The sequence below is a fragment of the Nyctereutes procyonoides genome, unplaced genomic scaffold (genome assembly GCF_905146905.1).
Source record: "Nyctereutes procyonoides isolate TBG_1078 unplaced genomic scaffold, NYPRO_anot_genome, whole genome shotgun sequence".
Classification (NCBI taxonomy): Eukaryota; Metazoa; Chordata; class Mammalia; order Carnivora; family Canidae; genus Nyctereutes; species Nyctereutes procyonoides.
The window spans coordinates 3,669,942-3,689,827 of record NW_026575040.1 but is presented as its reverse complement, the minus strand read 5'-3'; the positions used below and the strand labels follow the sequence as shown (position 1 = coordinate 3,689,827).

The 19,886-nt window shown below is 38.1% G+C and overlaps 1 protein-coding gene across 1 annotated transcript in view; it reads left to right on the top strand.

Annotated features, from left to right (window-relative positions):
• REC114 (REC114 meiotic recombination protein) overlaps positions 1-19,886 on the top strand; it is a 107,242-nt gene that overhangs the window by 15,937 nt on the left and 71,419 nt on the right. The window contains exon 2 of the mRNA XM_055319617.1: positions 7,152-7,241. Within this exon, the coding sequence (XP_055175592.1) occupies positions 7,152-7,241 (90 nt within the window). The remainder of the gene's footprint in view (positions 1-7,151; positions 7,242-19,886) is intronic.

Sequence of the window (19,886 nt, the reverse complement as noted above, 5' to 3'; positions counted from 1 at the left end):
TGTGATGAGCATTGGGTGTTATATGTTGGCAAATTGAATTTAAGTGAAAAAAAATGAAAACAAAAAATTCCACTCCCCTAAATGATGACATTATTTTTATAAAATTTCCACAAGTGAAATTATTCATTTATTATGTAGATAGGAAACTTTTTTTTAAAGATTTGATTTATTTATTTAAGAGAGAGAGAGACAGAGATAACAGAGATAGAGAGCACGAGTGGGAGGAGAAGAGAAGCAGGCTTCCTGCTGAGCAGAGAGAATAGGAAACTCTTTATTGAATTTCATTGTAATCATGGCAGTAAAATAAATAAGAAAGGGGAAAAACACATTATAGTATAAGGCAGGAAAAAAGCATAACTCTTTAGCCAATTGTTTTTACGTCAAGTTAACTTCTGAACTTTGATTCTTTCCTTAGAGGCTGATATTTTATGTAATTAATTACCCACAAACTAACAAGCGATTAAAAAACCTGAATCTCCATTGGCACAATTTCGGCAACTAATGATAAAATTACTGCTTTATTCTCTTTTTTGTTCTTTAGTTTGAAAACATTTAATAATTTTTTTTAAATTTTTTTATTTATTTATGATAGTCACACAGAGAGAAAGAGAGGCAGAGACATAGGCAGAGGAAGAAGCAGGCTCCATGCACCGGGAGCCTGACGTGGGATTCGATCCCGGGTCTCCAGGATCGCGCCCTGGGCCAAAGGCAGGCGCCAAACCGCTGCGCCACCCAGGGATCCCAGCATTTAATAATTTAAAAATAATGTTAAAGGTACTATTCAAGTTTAGTAAATATTCTGAATGTAAACTAAAATTTGCACTTTAACAAAAATGTTCCATCTTGTTGCTTGCACTCTTGTTTCATTCAAAATTTTTTTTTTCATTTAAAATTTTGAACACAAATATGAATACCAAGAGGTCCGATAAAATGACAGCATTGGAGTAACTCACATCTGTTTGTCTTTACAATCCCTGTGCTATCATTGTTTATTTTGAATCTAGTTTAAATGCAGAAGAATGTTGTACCACAGGATTGACGAAAAATGTGTACTAAGAAAGGGTTAGTTGCATTAACTTTGCATTAAGCAGACTTGAAGTCTATTAGATCTTTGTGAGCTATTCTTGAATGATGTATGTGGTTAAGTCTGCATATATATGGGCCAATGTTTTAACTGGGAGTTTCCCAAATGAATGTGTAAAAAACAAGTTCTTGATAAATAGTGTCTTTAATCTCTACAAAATAATTTAGAATTTTGATTATTGCTGCTGTAACAATTTTCCACAAACTTAGTGGTTTAAGACAACTCAAACTTACCGGTTTATAGTTCTGACACGCAGTAATCGGAACTAGGTCCTAATAGGGCTAAAATTAAGGTATCAGCAGGGCTGCATTCCTTCCAGAGGCTCTAGGGGAGAATATTTCTTGCCTGTTCTAGCCTCTAGAGGCTGCCTGAATTCCTTGCCTTGTACCTGCCTTCTGTCTTCAAAGCAGTCACATTTCCTTCTCTGACTCTTCTGCTTCCCTCTTTCCCTTACAAGAACCCTTGTGATTTTATTGGGCTCGCCTGGATAATCCTGGCTACTTTCCCATCTCAAGATCCTTAATCTGAATTACCTCTGCAAAGTCACCTTTGCCACGTAAAATATATTCACAGGTTCCAGGGATTAGGACATGGAAATCTTTGAGGAACCATTATTCTGCCTACCTCAGCATTCTTACTGAATGTTCCTATTCATGAACAAAATATCCCTCTCCATATATTTATGTGTTCTTAAATTTGTCAGTTTTCAGTGTTCAGATCTTTCACTTTTTTGTTATATTTATCCCTAAGTATTTAATATTTTTGATGCTGTCATTAATTTAGATATTTTAAAAATTCAAATTCTAGTTCTTTACTAATTCGTGTAAATTTAGTTTTCATTTATTGGTCTTATATCTTGCAACCTTTCTAAAATTCATTTATTTGAGGAAAATCTATTGGATTTTCTACATAAATGATAATGTTGTTTGAATTAAGACAGTTTTACTTCTTTCTTCCCAATCCAGTGTTTTATTTCTTTTTCTTGCCTGATTACAATGGTTAGAACCTCCAGAATAATGTTGAATAGGAGTGGTGAGAGCTAATATTGTCTTGTTCTTTTTTTTTAGTATATATATATACTAAATATATATATATATGTATTTAGTATATACATATATTATTGAGGTTTGATTTGCCAACATATAGTATAACACCCAGTGCTCATCCATCAAGTGCCCTCCTCAGTGCCCATCACCCAGTCACCCCATCCCCCTGGCCGCCTCCCCTTCCACTACTCCTTGTTCATTTCCCAAAGTGAGGAGTCTCTCATGTTCTGTCTCCCTCTCTGATATTTCCCACTCATTTTCTCTTCTTTCCCCTATAATCGTTTTCACTATTTGTTATATTCCCCTTATGAATGAAACCATATAATGTTTTCTAATTTAGTTAGAAATTTAGTTTTCTAATTTAGTTTTCTAAGAGAATATACCTAAACATTTACCAAGACTGATTTTTATGGCCCAGAATTTTGTCTATCTTGGGAAATGATGATCTATCTTTATATACTTGAGAAGAATGTGTATTTTGCTGGTATTGGGTGAAATGTTCTATGTCAATGAGGTTATGTTGGTTGATAATGTTCTTCAAGTCTACTATATATTTACTGATTTTCTATGCACTTGTTCTATCAGTTATTGAGAGAGGGGTATTGACATCTCTGACTATAATTGTGGATTTATCTATTTTCCCATACAGTTCTATCAACTATTGCTTCATGTATGTTTAAGCTCTGTTATTGGGGACATAAATGTTCAGGATAATTGTGTCTCTTAATTAACTTCACCCTTTATCACTATGAAATGACTTTCTTCATACCTTTTGGTACTCTTGCACAATGTTAATATAGATACTCCAACATTCTTTTGGCTGGTATTTGCCACAAGGTGCTATATGTTTTTCCCACTCTTTTGTTTTTAACCTTATTTATTTATTATTTATTTATTTATTATTTATTTTTTATTTATTATTAATGATCGTCACAGATAAAGAGGCAGAGACATAGGCAGAGGGAGAAACAGGCTCCATGCACCGGGAGCCCGACGTGGGACTCGATCCCGGGCCTCCAGGATCGCACCCTGGGCCAAAGGCAGGCGCTAAACCGCTGCGCCACCCAGGGATCCCCTAAAATGCATTTCTTATGAGCTGCGTACAGTCACATCTTGTCCTGTCATCAGATTGCCTTTTATTGGGGGTATTTAAGTCATTTACACTTAATGCAATCATTGATAGGGTTGGGCCTAAGTCTATAATCTTACTATTTTTTTTAAAGATTTATTTATTTATTTATGATAGACATGGAGAGAGAGAGACAGAGAGACAGAGAGAGAGAGAGGCAGAGACACAAGAGGAGGGAGAAGCAGGCTCCATGCAGGGAGCCCGACGTGGGACTCGATCCTGGGACTCCAGGATCGCGCCCTGGGCCAAAGGCAGGCACTAAACCGCTGAGCCACCCAGGGATCCCCTATTTGTTTTGTATTTGTCCCATCTATTCTTTGTTTCCTATTTATTCTTATTCTGCCTTTCAGTTTAAGTGAATATTGTTTATAATCCCATTTATCAATTACCTCTTTAAAAAGATAGGTAAATAGATAACAGGTAAATATAAAGTAACAAAAGTGGAAAGAACTATGGAGGAAAACAAAGCTAGAAAAAGGAATAGGAAAAAAAAAAGAATAGGAGTGATCTGGTTTGGGTAATGTAAGGAATTGGTGGCAGTTTTCAGTAGGATGGTCAGGAAAGGTGTTACCTGAAAAGACATATTTAAGCAAAGACAAGGAGAAAATCAAGGAGTGAGTCATGTGAATTTAAGAGAAGAGAATTTCATATAAAATGGGATTGTAAAATCCCTGAGGTTTATAATCATGAATTTGCCTAGTGAGTTCAAGGAGCAGCGAGGAGGCCATGTGGAGGGAGCAGAATACACAAGGGGATGATGAGAGGAGAGGAGCAATGGAGGCTGGTTTGTGGAGTAGTTTGCATCAGTTTCTCAATGAGATGCAGGGCTTTGAACTGCAGAGCTTTGAGTTGGAAATGACATGATCTCACTTTAGGTGTAAAAGGATCACTCTAGCTTACTATATTGAGAATAAACTGTGTGGGAGGGGGAGCAAGAACACAAAGGAAAAGCCAGTGAGGAGGTTATCATGATAATCCAACGAGAGAGATGATAACTTAGCCCATACTTAGACCTGTGAGAAATGGTTAGATTCTGAGTATTTTGAAGATAGACATGAAGGATGTACTGATGGATTAGCTATGGGTATGAGGAAAAGAGAGGATTCAAGAATGATTCCACAGCTGGCCTAAGGAAATAAAAGGATAAAGGTACATTCTCTGATGTGGAAACTGTGGGAGTCAAACGTCTACAACAACTTGGTACATGGTAGGTGCTTTGTATTGGGAAAGGCAGGCTTGTATGTGCAGTCTTTCAGCCCCTCTTGGCACGACCATAAGAATGGCCCTGAAGCCCAGAGCACTTGCTTTACCAAGAGACAGAGTCCTCACAGCCTATGTGCCTTTGTTCTGCTTGAGTATCATATGGCACCTGGCTGTCCCCACCACTGTATCTGTCCTGTTGGGGAGGGAATGGGTTCCTTCTGTGCAGCACAGGAGAGGGGAACACAGGCCTGTTGTGCTCTCTGTAGTTGCCTAGAGGGACCTGCTCTCCCCTGTGCAGAGGCAACTGACCCCCACTACTGATGCTGACTGTTCTTGCTCTATTTCTTCCCTAAGTGAGCAAAGTGCTGTTCCACCCAGTGCTTGACTGTGTTGTATTTACCACAGTGGCTCCAGTACCAAGATACAATGGGCAGAAATATTTGGATTTCTACTCCTAGTGATAGGCAGCAGATGTCACTTGCTTGACACTTCGGAAATATTGAGTGAATAAATGAATGAATAGGAAGGCTGTTAATTTTGAAATGACTGTTGGGCCTATAAGTGGAGATCATGAGTGGGCAATTAGATGTAGCAGTTTGAAGAGCAGGGAAGAAGTCTACTGGGATTCTCGTAGAAGTCATTAGTCACCATTTGAAAAAATGGTAAATAATTTGAAAAGACTTGGTGTCCATAATGAGTGTTTCTGGCCAACAAAAACATACATAAAAATGTTTATAACAGCATTATTTATGGTTGACCTGAACTGGAAAACAGTATTCATCAACAAAAGAATGGAAAAGAAAATTGTGATGTCATCGTCGAATGGTATTCTATAATATTGAAAATGAATGAACTTAGGTACGTGCAGCAATATTGAGGAGGCCAGGCAGAAAATAATTCTTTCTGTATGATTTCTTCATGCAAATAAAGCTAAACTATGGTGTTTAGAAGTCAGGCTATCTTAAGGGAAGGAGGGAGCTGGTAATGATTGGGAGACCGCACTAAGGTAACCTTCTGGAAGGTTGGCAGTGTTTTCTGTTTCTTCACCTGGGTAATGATTATTATGTATTTGCTTTATCATTGTTCACTGAGTTGTACATTTAAGTATGAGACACTTTTTGGGATATTTTTGGAATATATATTACATTTCTAAAAAAAATAATGCTAACATACTGCTTCCCAAAGAATTTGTTGACCAGGCTCTAGTTTTAAAAGCTGTGCTTGACTCCTAGCTATCCTTGTGATTTTAAGTGGTCATGAAGCATACAAGATAGTCCATTTAAACTGTGGCAGGAAGAATATCATACAAATAACTGAGTTCCTAATACTGGAAAAGATGCAGAGCAACCACCATTGAAGTGCAGAGTTTAGCATACCTTCCCTGACATCTAAAACAGCATTTTTTTAAGGTTGGAATTTAAAATAAATTAGGGAAAACTCAGTAGGAAATCTTAAGTTTAAACAGAGCATTAAAGCTAGGTGGGAAAGATCAGAGAGGGTGACAAAACCTGAGAGACTCTTAACTCTGGGAAACGAACAAGGGGTAGTGGAAGGGGCAGTGGGTGGGGGGGATGGGGTGACTGGGTGACGGGCACTGAGGTGGGCACTTGATGGGGTGAGCACTGGGTGTTATGCTATATGTTGGCAAATCAAACTCCAATAAAAGAAGATATAAAAAAAATAAAGCTGTAAACCTCACATATGAAACTATGAAAATATTATTTCTCAAAAGAATGTAGTAACCTTATAAAGATATACTTGAGTTAGGTATGTGTTCATTGTTTTGAACTTTGAGCATTGAGGTGAATCCAGAATTTCATCTCATTTATGCAAGGATGTTTGAGTATATTAAAGCCACCTATACAAGGTAGTCACTTGAGACCCAAATCTTCCTCTTCTGTATCTGATATTTTGATATTATTGATTGATAATATTGATATTTTGATTTTATTGCCTCAATTCCCCACCAAAACTATAGACCAAATCTAACAAGATAAAATATAACGAGTATAAATGCAAGATCTTACATTTGAGTTCAGGTAAAGAATGTGAAAGTATGATTTACCAACTAAGTGATGAAGTTTCAGGAGGTTTTATCAATATCAGATCGCTCTTCAAATGGGATGATCCCCTAAAAAGGTTAATGTGATTATAGGCTGTGTTACTGCAAGTAATGGGAGATAGTTAGATCACACCAAGCACATTATGGTCAGTTTGGGCACCATATTTTAAGAGTGGCATTAATGAATTAAATAAAGCTCATCTAAAGGAAAGCACCAGGTTTTGAGGGTTGTAAAAATGGATTATATGACTGAAGAAACTAGGACTGCAAAGTCTGACAGCAATGTAAAGCATTATCCCCATTTTACAGAAAGGAAATTGAGGCTCAAAGATAATTAATGACTTATTAAAATGTTACTGAAAAGTAGTTGGCTCAGGACCCACATCCTTTTATTTTTAAACTAGTATATTTTTCATTTCAAAATATTTGTTTTCGTTATATTTTTAAAAAGTTGACTGCTAGCCCCTATAGAGGAGAAACTTGAAAATATAAGTAAATGATTACAGATTAAATGGAAGAAAAGGGAACATTCTGAGTAGGAAGATCAGTGAGACGATATTATACATTTACTAGTATTACAGAAGTGTATTGTCTTATCCACATTTCTCTCACTCTTTCTTTTTCAAGGTTTTTGACTCCAATGAAGAATCTGGGTATCTTGTTCTCACCATCGTTATATCAGGTCATTTCTTCATTTCCCAAGGACAGACACTGCTGGTAGGTTTTATGCATGTAGTGTAATATGCAAATATATTTCTTTATCTTTGTAGTTTTACATTAGTTTTGTACCCTCAAGTGTCCTCAGGGTCGCAGAAATTCATCAGGTTTAGCAAATTAAGCATGTATCAAATATTCTGTAGCAGTGGGAAATACAAAAATATACTGAATGTTGCCTGACCAAAAGTGGTTTAGGGTTCTGTTTTGAGAGTCAAAGTGGATCAAAGGATTGAGATTAACCAGTATTATAAAGGATTCCTAACTGGGGAAATTGGGTTGAGACAGGCTGAATTTATAGAGAAATGTATGGAGGGCTTTTCAGAGAGGGTAAAGAACATAAGCAGAGGGATAGATTTGAGGAAGTAGAGGAAAATTTGAAGCATGCTATTATTAACTTACATAGCCCTTTATAAAACTGATTTTTATAGAGGTGCATTTTTTCTTTATTCGAATATACACACATTGTACGAAATTTTTGTAAGAAATACATAATGTAGGAAAATTTTGAAATAAAGAGAAAAGGGAGAAAATAACAGTCATTTTGCTTGAAAGTTGATGTTTGAATTGGTATTAGAAACAAAATGAAAATGGCACCTGGGTGGCTCAGTTGGCTAAGCATCTGCCTTCTGTTCAGTCATGATCCCAGGGCCCTGGAATTGAGCCCCACATTGGGCTCCCTGCTGAGAGGAGGGCTCAGCAGAGGGCTCCCTCTGCTGCTCCCCCTGCTTGTGCTCACTCTCTCTGTCAAATAAATAAATAAAATCTTTAAAAATTAAAAAAAAAATGAAAATACAAGACAACTTCCAGTCAAAGAATTGTAAAAGAAAAGACATGGAAGAGAAGATTATTATATTATTTACTTGTGAACAATATCTCTACAGCCATAATAAATTCATACAGGTATTTACTGATTATCAGCGTAGGCATAATTTATTCACTGAACATATTTATTGAGCAGTTATGTGCTAGGCATTATTCTAGATGTTAGGAATATAGAAGTAAACGGCAAAAACAAAAATCCCTATCACTGTGGAATATCATCATTCTGGTGGGGAGAAGCAGCATGAATCAATAGGTCTATATATATAAAAGATATGAATTTTTTTGTGAATCCCTTATACATTCTGTTAAGATGGTAGCATCCCACAGCTGTACATTGCAATGACTCATGTCTCCACTTAGGTGGAGTATAGCCTTATCCTTGAATGTGAAGTGACTTGTTAGGGACCTCTTTGTGTTCTTTGTGATTTTTAAAACTGCAGCAATTGTTGTATCATTTTTGCTCTATTTACCACTGTGAGGGCTTGTATTAGTTGTAGAAGATAAGATGTCTTCTTCAGCTTCAAATGAAGAATATTCTAGATGATGGACTGGGGGATGCCTAGCCCACAGCTAGTTCTCCTCTGTTGGTATTGTGGGTCTTTGCTGAATGATGACATTAAGGAAATTTGGCTTCCTTAGACATAGGGGGCCACTCTGTGCTTTGTCTACTCCATATGTTTGTACCAGTGGTAAATGTTGTTACAAACTGATAGAGGTTTCTTTGTATCATACATGAAATTATTTTTTAAAAATATTTTATTTACTTATTCATGAGAGACACAGAGAAAGAAGAGAGGCAGAGACACAGGTAGAGGGAAAAACAGGCTCTCTGCAGGGAGCCGGATGTGGGACTTGATCCTAGGACTTGAGGATCATGCCCTGGGCTAAAGGCAGGTGCTGAACTGCTGAGCCACTCAGGGATCCCTCATGAAATGATTTTTACAATGCAGTTACAAAACTAAGTTTATAAAATTCCAAAGACCCACTACTGAGAAAATGATGGTAACTCTGCAGTTTGTTTCATGTTGCATATATGTATATACCTTATATGTATGGATGGTACATTTTTAAAAAATTCTAAGTAGGGTCCACATCCATTATGGGACTTGAACTCATGACTCTGAGATCAAGAGTCCCACACTATACTGACTGAACCAGTAAGGTGCCCCTATTGGATAATACTTTTTAAAAATTCTTATTAAACACTTTTTAAAACTCATTTTTATTGAGGTATAACTTGCATAAAATTACTTATCTTCAGTGTTCAATTTGATGTGTTATTGTTTTTGAGAGAGAGCGAGCATACACGTGTGCAAGCAGGGATGGGGAGGGGCAGAGGAAGAGAGAGAATCTTAAGCAGGGTCCATGCCCAGCTCAGAGTCTGATGCAGGGCTCAATCTCACAGTCCTGAGATCATGACCTGAGCCAAAATCAAGAGTTGGATGCTTAACCAACTGAGCCACCCGGAAGCCCCTGATATGTTTTGATAAATGAACATAGTCATGTAACCACTACTACAATTGTGATATAGAACATTACAATTAACCCCCAAAGTTTACTTGTACCCTTTTTAATCAGTCCCCTTTGCCTAACATCAGATCTGCTTTCTGTTGCCATTGTTTTCCTTCTCTAAAATTTCCTGTAAATGAAATCCTATAATATGTAGTCTTTTGTGTCTGCTTTTCCACTTAGCATAATGGAATTCATCCATATTGTTTCTGCCTTTTCACTACTGAATAGTATTCACTGGTCTCTATAAACCTCATCTGCTTAACTGTTCACCTTTTGATAGACATTTGGGTTGTTTCCATTTTTGTGGTTAATATAAATGATGCTGGTATAACCATTTGTATACAAGTCATTGTATGAACATATGTTTTCATTTTTCTCTGATAAACTCCCAAGAGTGGAACTGTCACTGGGTCATATGGTACATCTGTGTTTATTAGAAATGGCACAGCTGGTTTTTCAAAGCGGCATTCCCACAATGTATGAAGGTTCCAGTTGTTCCATATCCTCACTGAGATTTGGTATTGTCACCTTCTTAACTGTTCTAATGGGTATGACATGGCATCTCATGGTACATGTTTTAATTTGCATTCCCATAGTGAGTAGTGACATTGAAGAACTTTTTGTGTGTTGACAGGTGTACCTTGGAGATATCGCAGGTTAAGTACTAAATTACCACAATAAAATGAGTATAACAATGAAGTGAATCAAATGCATTTTTTGGTTTCCCAATGTATGTATAAGTTAGGTTTACACTACACTGTCGTCTGTCAGGTCTATAGGTGCCATAACATTACATATATTTTTTCATAACATTATGTTTAAAAAAACAGTGTACATAATTAAGAAATACTCTGTGGCTAAAAAATGCTAACCACCATCTGAGTTTTCAGAGTCATAATCTTTTTGCTGGTGGGGGTCTTGCCTAAATGCTGCTGGATGCTGACAGATCTGGGTGGTAATTGCTGAAGGTAGAGGTGGCTGTGGCAATTTCTTAAAATAAGACCACCGTGAACTTCGCTGCATTGATGAACTCTTCCTTTCATCAACAACTTCTCTGCAGCATGCAATGCCATTTGATAGCATTTTCCCCGCAGTAGAACTCCTTTCAGAATTGGAGCCAATCTTTTCAAACCCTGCTGTTGCTCTGTCAACTAAGCTTATGTTATATTCTGAATCCTTTTTGTCATTTCAACAGTCTGCACCGCATCTTCAGCAGAAGCAGTTTCCATCTGAAGAAACTACCTTTTTTGCTCATGCATAAGAAGCAACTCCCCATCTGCTAAAGTTCTATCATGAGATTGCTGCAAGTCAGTCCCACCTATGGACTCCTCTTCTAATTCCACTTCTCATCTTCACAACATTTCAGTTATTGCCTTCATTCAAGTCTTGAACCCCTCAAAGTCCTCTCTGTAGACTAGAATCCGCTTCTTCACATCTCCATAATAGCTCTTGGGTGACCTGGTGCATTGTCAGTGAGCAGTAATATTTTGAAAGGAATCTCTCTGAGCAGTAGGTCTCAACAGTGGGCTTAAAATATTCAGTAAACCATGTTGTAAAAAGATGTATCATCCAGGCTTTGTTGTTCCATTTATGGGACACAGGCAAAGTAGCTTGACCATAATTCTGAAGGGCCCTAGGATTTCTGGATGATAAATGAACATTGACTTCAACTTCGAGTCACTAGCTGCATTAGCCCCTCATCACAGAGCCAGCCTGTCCTTTGAAGCTTTGAGGCCAGGCAAATGCTTCTCCTCTCGAGCTATGAAAGCCTGACATGGCATCTTCTTCCAATAAAAGGCCATCTCATCTACACTCAAAATCTGTAGTTTAGTGTAGCCCACCTTCATTATCTGAGAGAGATCTTCTGCATAGCTTGCTGCTTCACCTTGCACTTTTATATTCTGGAGACACTGTCTTCCCTTATACCTTCTGAACCACCTATACTGGCTTCAGGCTTTTCTTCTGCAGCTTCCTCACCTTTCTCAGCCTTCACAGAATTGAAGAGAGTTAGGGCCTTGCTCTGGAATAGGCTTTGGCTTAAGGGAATGTCGTGGCTGGTTTGATATCTAGATTGCTATAACTTTCTATCAGCAATAAGACTATTTTGCTTTTGAATCATTCATGTATTCACTCAAGTAGTTGTGTTAATTCTTTCAAGAACTTTTCCTTTGCATTCACAACTTGGCTAACTTGTTTGGCACCATTTGTTTGCACTACAGGTTTGGTGCAAGTGGCCTCTCCCAGCTTTAAACATGCCTTCCTCACTAATCATTTCTGGTTTTTGAAGTGAGAGACATGTGACTCTCTTTTACTTGAACACTTAGAGGCCATTTCATTGTGGGTTATTAGTTGGCCTAATTTCAATATTGTTGTGTCTCAGGGACTAGGGAGGCCTGAGGAGAGGGAGAGAGATGGGAATGGCTAGTCAGCAGAGCAGCTAGACCACACACATTTTTTAAGTTTGCTGTCTTACTTTAATGCTTGTGGCTCATGACGCCCCAAAACAATTACAGTAGTAATATAAAAAATCACTGATCACAGATGATCCTAACAGTTAAAGTAATAATGAAATAATTTGAAATATTGTGAGAATTACCAAAATGTGACACAAAGACATGAGGTGAGCAAATGCTGTTGGAACAGTTGCACCAATACATTTTCTTTGCACAGGCTTGCTATAAACCTTCCATTTGTAAAAACAGTATATGAGAAGCACAAAAGCTAAGTATTGCTTAAAAACAAAGTGGAGGGGATCCCTGGGTGGCTCAGTGGTTTAGCGCTTGCCTTCGGCCCAGAGCATGATCCTGGAGTCCCGGGATCGAGTCCCACATTGGGCTCCCTGCATGGAGCCTGCTTTTCCCTCTGCCTGTGTCTGCCTCTCTCTGTGTGTGTCTTTCATGAATAAATAAATAAAATCTTAAAAAAAAAGTGCAATAAAATGACATATTCCCATATTCCTGTATTTTCCTGTATTTGCTTTTTGTGTGTCTTATTAGTGTAGTGCCTGTTTATATCTTTTAATCTTTTAAGAGTTGTCTTTTTTTTTAAAAAAAAAGATTTTATTTATTTATTTATTTGACAGAGAGAGAGAGAGAGCCCGAGCCCGAGCCAGAGAGCACAAGGGGAGGGGCAGATGGGGAACAGCAAAGGGAGCAGGAGAAGCAGGCTCCCCACTGAGCAGAGAGCCCAGGTGGATGGTGCTCTAGGAACCTGGGATCATGACCTGAGCCAAAGGCTGACACTTAACCAGCTGAACCAGCCAGTTGCCCCTTGAGTTGTCTTTTATATTTGAATTGTAAGAGTTCTTTTTTATTACAACTCTTTTATCAGAAATATGTTCTGCAAATATATCTCAGTCTGTGGCTTACCTTTTTGTTTAAATCTTTGGAAGAGCAGAAGCCTAAAATTTTGAAGTCTTTTTTTTTTTCTTTATGGTTCATGCTTTTTTATGCTGTTTTAGAAATTTTTTTCAACTCCAAGATTGCAATAATATTTTTTCTGTTTTCTTCTGGAAATTTTGAAGTTTTAGCTCTTACATTTAGGCCTATGACCCATTATAAATTTTTAGTATTATTTAATAACACTGATATTTATTATTTTGTATAGAGCCCTTTCTTCCCCTCAATTAAGACAATGTGGTATTTTTTTTTAATTTTTTTTATTTATTTATGACAGTCACAGAGAGAGAGAGAGAGAGAGGCAGAGACACAGGCAGAGGGAGAAGCAGGCTCCATGCACCGGGAGCCCGACGTGGGATTCGATCCTGGGTCTCCAGGATCGCGCCCTGGGCCAAAGACAGGCGCCAAACCACTGCACCACCCAGGGATCCCAAGACAATGTGGTATTGAGAAAACTTACTATGTTATGGAATATGATCATGGATCTTAGAGAGTCTGCTTCTGGCACCATGAATTTTTAATGTGTGGTGAGAGTTAAGGGTCTGGGTTAACTTTTTTGCAGGTATAATGTTCCAGCACTATTTGTTGAAAAGACTAGCCTTTTCTCATTGAATTACCTCGGTACTTTTGTGAACATCAATTTTGCTATGTATATGTGGGTATATTTCTGGACTCTCTGTTCTGTTGATGTATATGTCAGTACTTATTCCAGGAAGAGACTGTCTTGATTACTTCAGCTTTGTCGTAATTTTTGAAGCAGATAGTATAATTTTTCCAAATTTATTTTTCTTCAAAGTTGTTCTGGCTATTTTAGGTCATTTGCGTTTCCCTATAAATTTTAGAATCAGCTTTCCTATTAAAAAAAAAAACAACTCCACTTGAGTTTTGACTGTGATTGCTTTGAATCTGTAATCATTTGGGGTAGAATTGACATCTTAATGTTGAGTCTTCTGACCTGTGTACATGTTATAATTATTTATATCCATCATTCCCATTTGCTTATATACTTTTCCTCAGCTGTGTTTTGAAGTTTTCAATAGATCTTACACATATTTAACTAAATGTATCCACAAATACTTCATAGTTTTTATGTTATTGTAAATAGAATTTTATAAATCTCCATGTCTAGTAGTTTATTGCTAGTATGTAGAAACACAACTGACTTTTTTTCACATTGATCTTTTATCTTATGATGTTGCTACACTCATTAGTTCTATAGCTTTTTGTATAGATGTTTTGTAGAATTTTCCGTATCGATGATCTGTGGTCTATGAATACACTTTTACATTCTTTTTAATCTGTCTACTGTCCCCTTGCCTCCCTTCCTTTTTTTCCCCTACATGACACTGGCAAGGACATCCTTTACAATGTTGAATAGAAATGGTGAAAGTTGATATCCTTCCTGATCCTGATCTTAGGGGAAAGCAGTTAGTCTCTTCACCAATAAGTGTAATGTTAGTGTTGAGGGTTTTGTAGATACCCTTTACAAGATTGAGGAAGTTCCCTTCTATTCTAGTTTGTTGAGAGTTTTAATCATGAGTAGGAGTTGAATTTCGTTGAATGTTTTTTCTGCATCCATTGAGATGAATCTTCCTTCCTTCCTTCCTTCCTTCCTTCCTTCCTTCCTTCCTTCCTTCCTTCCTTCCTTCCTTCCTTTTTAGTTCTGTTGATGCAATACACTTTTTAAGATACTCATATTGAATCTACTTTTATTGCAGGAGTATTTGATTTTTAAAATAATGTACATGTGGTTAAAAATGATTAAAAATAAGAATGGATATTAAAACATGACCCCATAAATTAAAGAAGAATTTTTATCAGTTCATACAATTTATTCATAGTATTTTCTGGGTTCCACAAGAACCAACAGAAGAGCAAACACTTTTGGAATAATGACACATTTTAATTGCAATTTTATGTTGGTATTACATTTATATACCCTCCCCCTTCGTGCTAATCTGGGGTGTGATATATTTTTAGAATTTTTCCCATGAAAGATAGGGACATAACAGCTATGGAAAGTTTTAGCCACTTCCGTTTTAGTAAGAACCCATTTGTTGGCATGGATTAAAATGTGCTATATTTATACTATCAAATCTTTGTGGAAGCTGCACAAACCCCTGAAAAAGTCATTTATTTTAGAGAAACTGATGGCTATGGCCCAGTAAAAGCTCCCTCTGTGATACATTTTTGTAGAAATCCAAATAGGCCAACAAGGCTTTGGGTTTTTTGCTTGGACCTGGCAGCTATTTAAACATAATTTCCCTTAAACTTCATAGTTTTCTCATTGTCATCTCCTGTTGAGGTCCATAAGATCTTAATGTTTTAGATTAAATTTAGCTTGGTGTGCAGTAATACCATGGGTTTCCATTTTGCTTGTTCAATTGGCACCTGCACTTACGTGATGATGTCACTGTCAGAGGGCTCCATGCGTACTCACCACTGGGCCATTCTCTTGTTATTTCTCGTGGAGGGTTAGTATGGCAACAAGGCAGGGAGACCTTTCCCCCATCCTCAATCTACTTTGGACTTGAGCTCAAATGGTTTCCTCTTTCTGGTCTTGGCATTTTGAACAGATTCTCCCTTGCCTATTTTGGGCTTTTAAAATTTGTTTTTAATTATGGTAAAATACACATAACAAAACTTTTTATAGTTTAATAGTAACCATTTTAACTCTTTTTAAGTGTATAGTCCACTGGTATTAAGTACATTCACATTATTGTATAGCCAACACTACTGTCCATCTCCAGAAGTCTTTTAATCTTGCAAAACTGAAACTCTACGCATTAAACGGTAGCTCCCTACTTCCAGCCCATCACTTGCCAACAACCATTCTACTTTCTATCTCCATGAATATAACTACTCTAGGCACCTCATACAAGTGGAATCATGTAGTTTTCGTCTTTTCGTGATGACTTATTTCACTTAGTGTAATTTTCTCAAGGTTTATCCAGTTGAAACAAGTATCAGAATTTCCTTCCTTTTGAAAGCTGAATAATATTCCATTGTATGTATATACCACATTTTATTTATCCATTTATCTGTCAGTATACGGTTTGTTTCCACTTTTTGCCCATTGTTACTAACAGTGCTATGAACATGGGTATATAGATATCTCCATGAGACCCTGCTTTCAGTTTTTTGGAGTATATATCTAGAAGTGGGATATTGGATCCTATAATAATTCTATCTTAATTTTTTGAGGAACTGCCATACTTTTTTCCACAGTGGATACACTATTTTATACCCCAGCTAACCTTGCACAAGGGTTCCAATTTCTATTCTAATGCTTGTTATTTTGTTGTTGTCTCTTTCGTTAAGGTGTCACTGACATAACGTTATATTAGTTTAAGGTTAACATAATTATTTGATATTTGTATACACTGCTAAATGATCACTACAACTATCTACTTAATATGTCATCTTATATAGCTGCAAAAATATTTTTCTTGTGATGAGAACTTACAAGATTTATTCTCTTAGCAACTATCAAATAGGCAATACAGTATTATTAACTGTAGTCACCATGATGTATATTACATCTCCATGACTTATTTATTTTACAACTAGAAGTTTGTACCTTTTGACTCCCTTTGCTTATTCCCTGCCCCCACCCTGTCACCCCCAACAGTATCCACTTTTGGCAACCACCAGTCTGTTCCCTGTATCAGTGAGCTTGTTTTTTTTTTTGTTGTTGGTTTGTTTTTGCTTTAGATTCCACATATAAGTGAGGTCATATGGTATTTGTCTTTCTCTGTCAGACTTATTTCACTTAGTGTAATGCCTTTTAGGTATATCCATGTTATTGCAAATGACAGGACTCTTTTTTATGGCTGATTAATAGCCCATTGTGTGTATGTGTGACATTTTCTTCATCCATTCGTCCACTGAATGGACACTTGGGGTGATTCCATATGTTGGCTATTAATGATCCAATGATTATGGGGTACATATATATTTTCATTTTCTTTGGATAAAATATCCAGAAGTAGAATTGCTGGATCATATGGTAGGTCTAATTTTAATTTATTGAGGAAGCTCCACAGTGTTTTTCATAGAGACTATGTCGGTTTACATTTCTACCAACAGTACACAAAGGTTCCCTTTTCTTCGTATTGTCGCCAACGCTTATAATTTCTTGTCTTTTTGATAATAGCCATTTTAATAGATATAAGGTGATATTTCACTGTGATTTTCATTTGTGTGGTATATGATCCTTTTCATGTGTTGCTGAATTTGGTTTGCTAATATTTTGTTGAGGATTTTTGTATATATTTTTATCATAGATATGTTACTGGCCCATAATTTTCTTTTCTTATGGCATCCTTGTCTGAATTTGGTATCAGGGTAATACTGGCCTATAATATGAATATAGAAGCATTTCCTCTTCTGTTTTTTGTGGAGGAGTTTGAGAAGGATTGGTAGTAATTCTTCTTTGAATGTTTGGTAGAATGCACCAGTGAAACTGTCTGGTCCTGGACTTTCCTCTTTGGGGAAGTTTTGAGTATTGATTAAGTTTCTTTACTAGTAGTTGATCTGTTCACATTTTCTCTTTCTTTATGATTCAGTTTTGGTAGGTTGTAGGTTTCTAAGAATTTATCCATTTCTTCTAGGTTGTCAAATTTGGTTCATAGTAGGCTCATAATTCTTTGTATTTCTGTGGTATCAGTCATATAGTTTCCTCTTTTATTTCTAATTTTATTTATTTGAGTCTTTTTTCTTGGTGAGTCTAGCTAAATGTTTGTTAATATTGTATATATTTTCAAAGACCCAGCTCCTAGTTTCATATATCTTTTCTGTTATTTTACTCTCTTTCTTTTTCTTTCTTTTTTTTTTTTTTTGGATAGTAGCCATCATAATGGTTGTGAGGTCATAGCTCAGTGTGGTTTGATTTGCATTCAATACTTGTTAGTGATGTTGAACATCTTCATGGGCTTTTGGGCAGGAGAAATAACTATTCAAGTCTTTGCATATTTTCTGATTGGGTTTTCTTGTTGTTGAGTTGTAGAATTGAGAGTTTGTTGTTGTTACTGATGTATAATATCTCTCCAAACATTTAATACACACCCAGCAGCTGATGAATGCAGCTTCTTTTTTACTAGGTTTCATGTGCTTTCCTTTTTTCCCCTGTTTCTTCTTTCAGCTTCGGTAAGTATGGGCTGATGTAGGCTGAGCACTGTGAGCCTTTTTTGGAGTGGGGACGAAGAATAGCTTTTGTGGGGCACAGTGTTCTGCACCTTGCTGTACCCTCATCCAGTCACCATTCAGTGCAAGATTACTCCTCTCTTTACTCGGTCCTAGTTGACTCCTTCCCTCCTGGTGTTGGAGCTCCCGATCAGAGTGCAGTGTCATCTGTTTTCTGTTTCCCAAACCCTTTTTTTAAAGTGTAGAATTCATAACTCCTTTTGAGATATATCTAAAGTTAAAAACATATTCTATGTATAATTGTAATGTATAAAAGTCCACTTTTTATCAGCATCTCCCTTCCCAACCTAGAAGCTAAGGAAGCTAATGTTCTAAAGATATCCAAATGGGGGAAATTAGAAATAATTTCCTGAGACTTTAGCCTCTATTTCCAGCCACTCCTTTTTATTTCACTGGTTTTTAACCAGCACAAGTGTCTTCACCTAAATAAAACTATGTCTGAAACACATAAACCATAAAATGGTATTGAGACCATTTTAATTCTGTCTCCTTGGGAAACATGGGTCATCCTGGAAATGATGGAGTTCATTTGGTTCTGTTTGCCTTTTAACTTTTCATGCCCAGTCCAAGTATTCTTCAAAAAGAAATTGTCTTACTGTTTACCAGTGGAAATGTTATATTCCTATTTAAGTGAACTCTGAAAACTTTAAACACTAACCCGTTAGTTTAAAAAATACTTGTTCAAATCACAGTCTCAGCTTAAGAATCATCTGAAAGGGGGGAGGGGCAAGATGGCGGAAGAGCAGGGTCCCCAAATCACCTGTCCCCACCAAATTACCTAGATAACCTTCAAACCATCCTGAAAATTTACGAATTCGGCCTGAGATGTAAAGAGAGACCAGCTGGAATGCTACAGTGAGAAAAGTTCGCGCTTCTATCAAGGTAGGAAGACGGGGGAAAAAGAAATAAAGAAACAAAAGGCCTCCGAGGGGGAGGGGCCCCGCGAGGAGCCGGGCTGAGGCCTGGGCGAGTGTCCCCAGGACAGGAGAGCCCCGTCCCGGAGGAGCAGGAGCTGCACCAACCTTCCCGGGCGGGCGGAAAGGGGCTCGCAGGGAGTTGGAGCAGGACCCAGGAGAGCGGGGATGCCCTCAGGCTCCCTGGGACACTAACAGACACCTGCGAGCGCAGGAGAGTGCGCCGAGCTCCCTAAGGGCTGCAGCGCGCACAGCGGGGACCGACCGGAGCAGCTCGGAGGGCTCGGGAGCGGCTCCAGGGAGGGAGCTGCGGGGCGGGAGCGCGAATCCCACAGCGCAGGCCCCGGAGCACAGGGCGCCGGGACACAGCCCAGGATCCGGCCTCCCCCGGGACAGGCAGAGGCCGGGAGGGCCCAGGACAGCGAGGACACTCCTGCCTCGAGCTGAGCAGATCAGTGGCCCCGCCCCGGAGCCTCCAGGCCCTGCGGACGGAGAGCCGAGAGCCCCGAGCCCGAGCCCCGTAGTTCCTGCGGAGGCTGAATCCAGGCTTCCAGAGTTGCCATAGCAACTGCGACTGTTCCTCCTGGGGCCCCACGGGGTAAACAACCCCCGCTGAGCCCGGCAGCAGGCAGGGGCAGAGCAGCTCCCCCAAGTGCTAACACCTGAAAATCAGCACAGCAGGCCCCTCCCCCAGAAGACCAGCTAGAGGGACCAGTGATACTCCCCCGTGTTCCAATACAACTTGTTTTTGGCCACTCTGCACTGAGCAAAATGACTAGAAGGAAAACCTCACC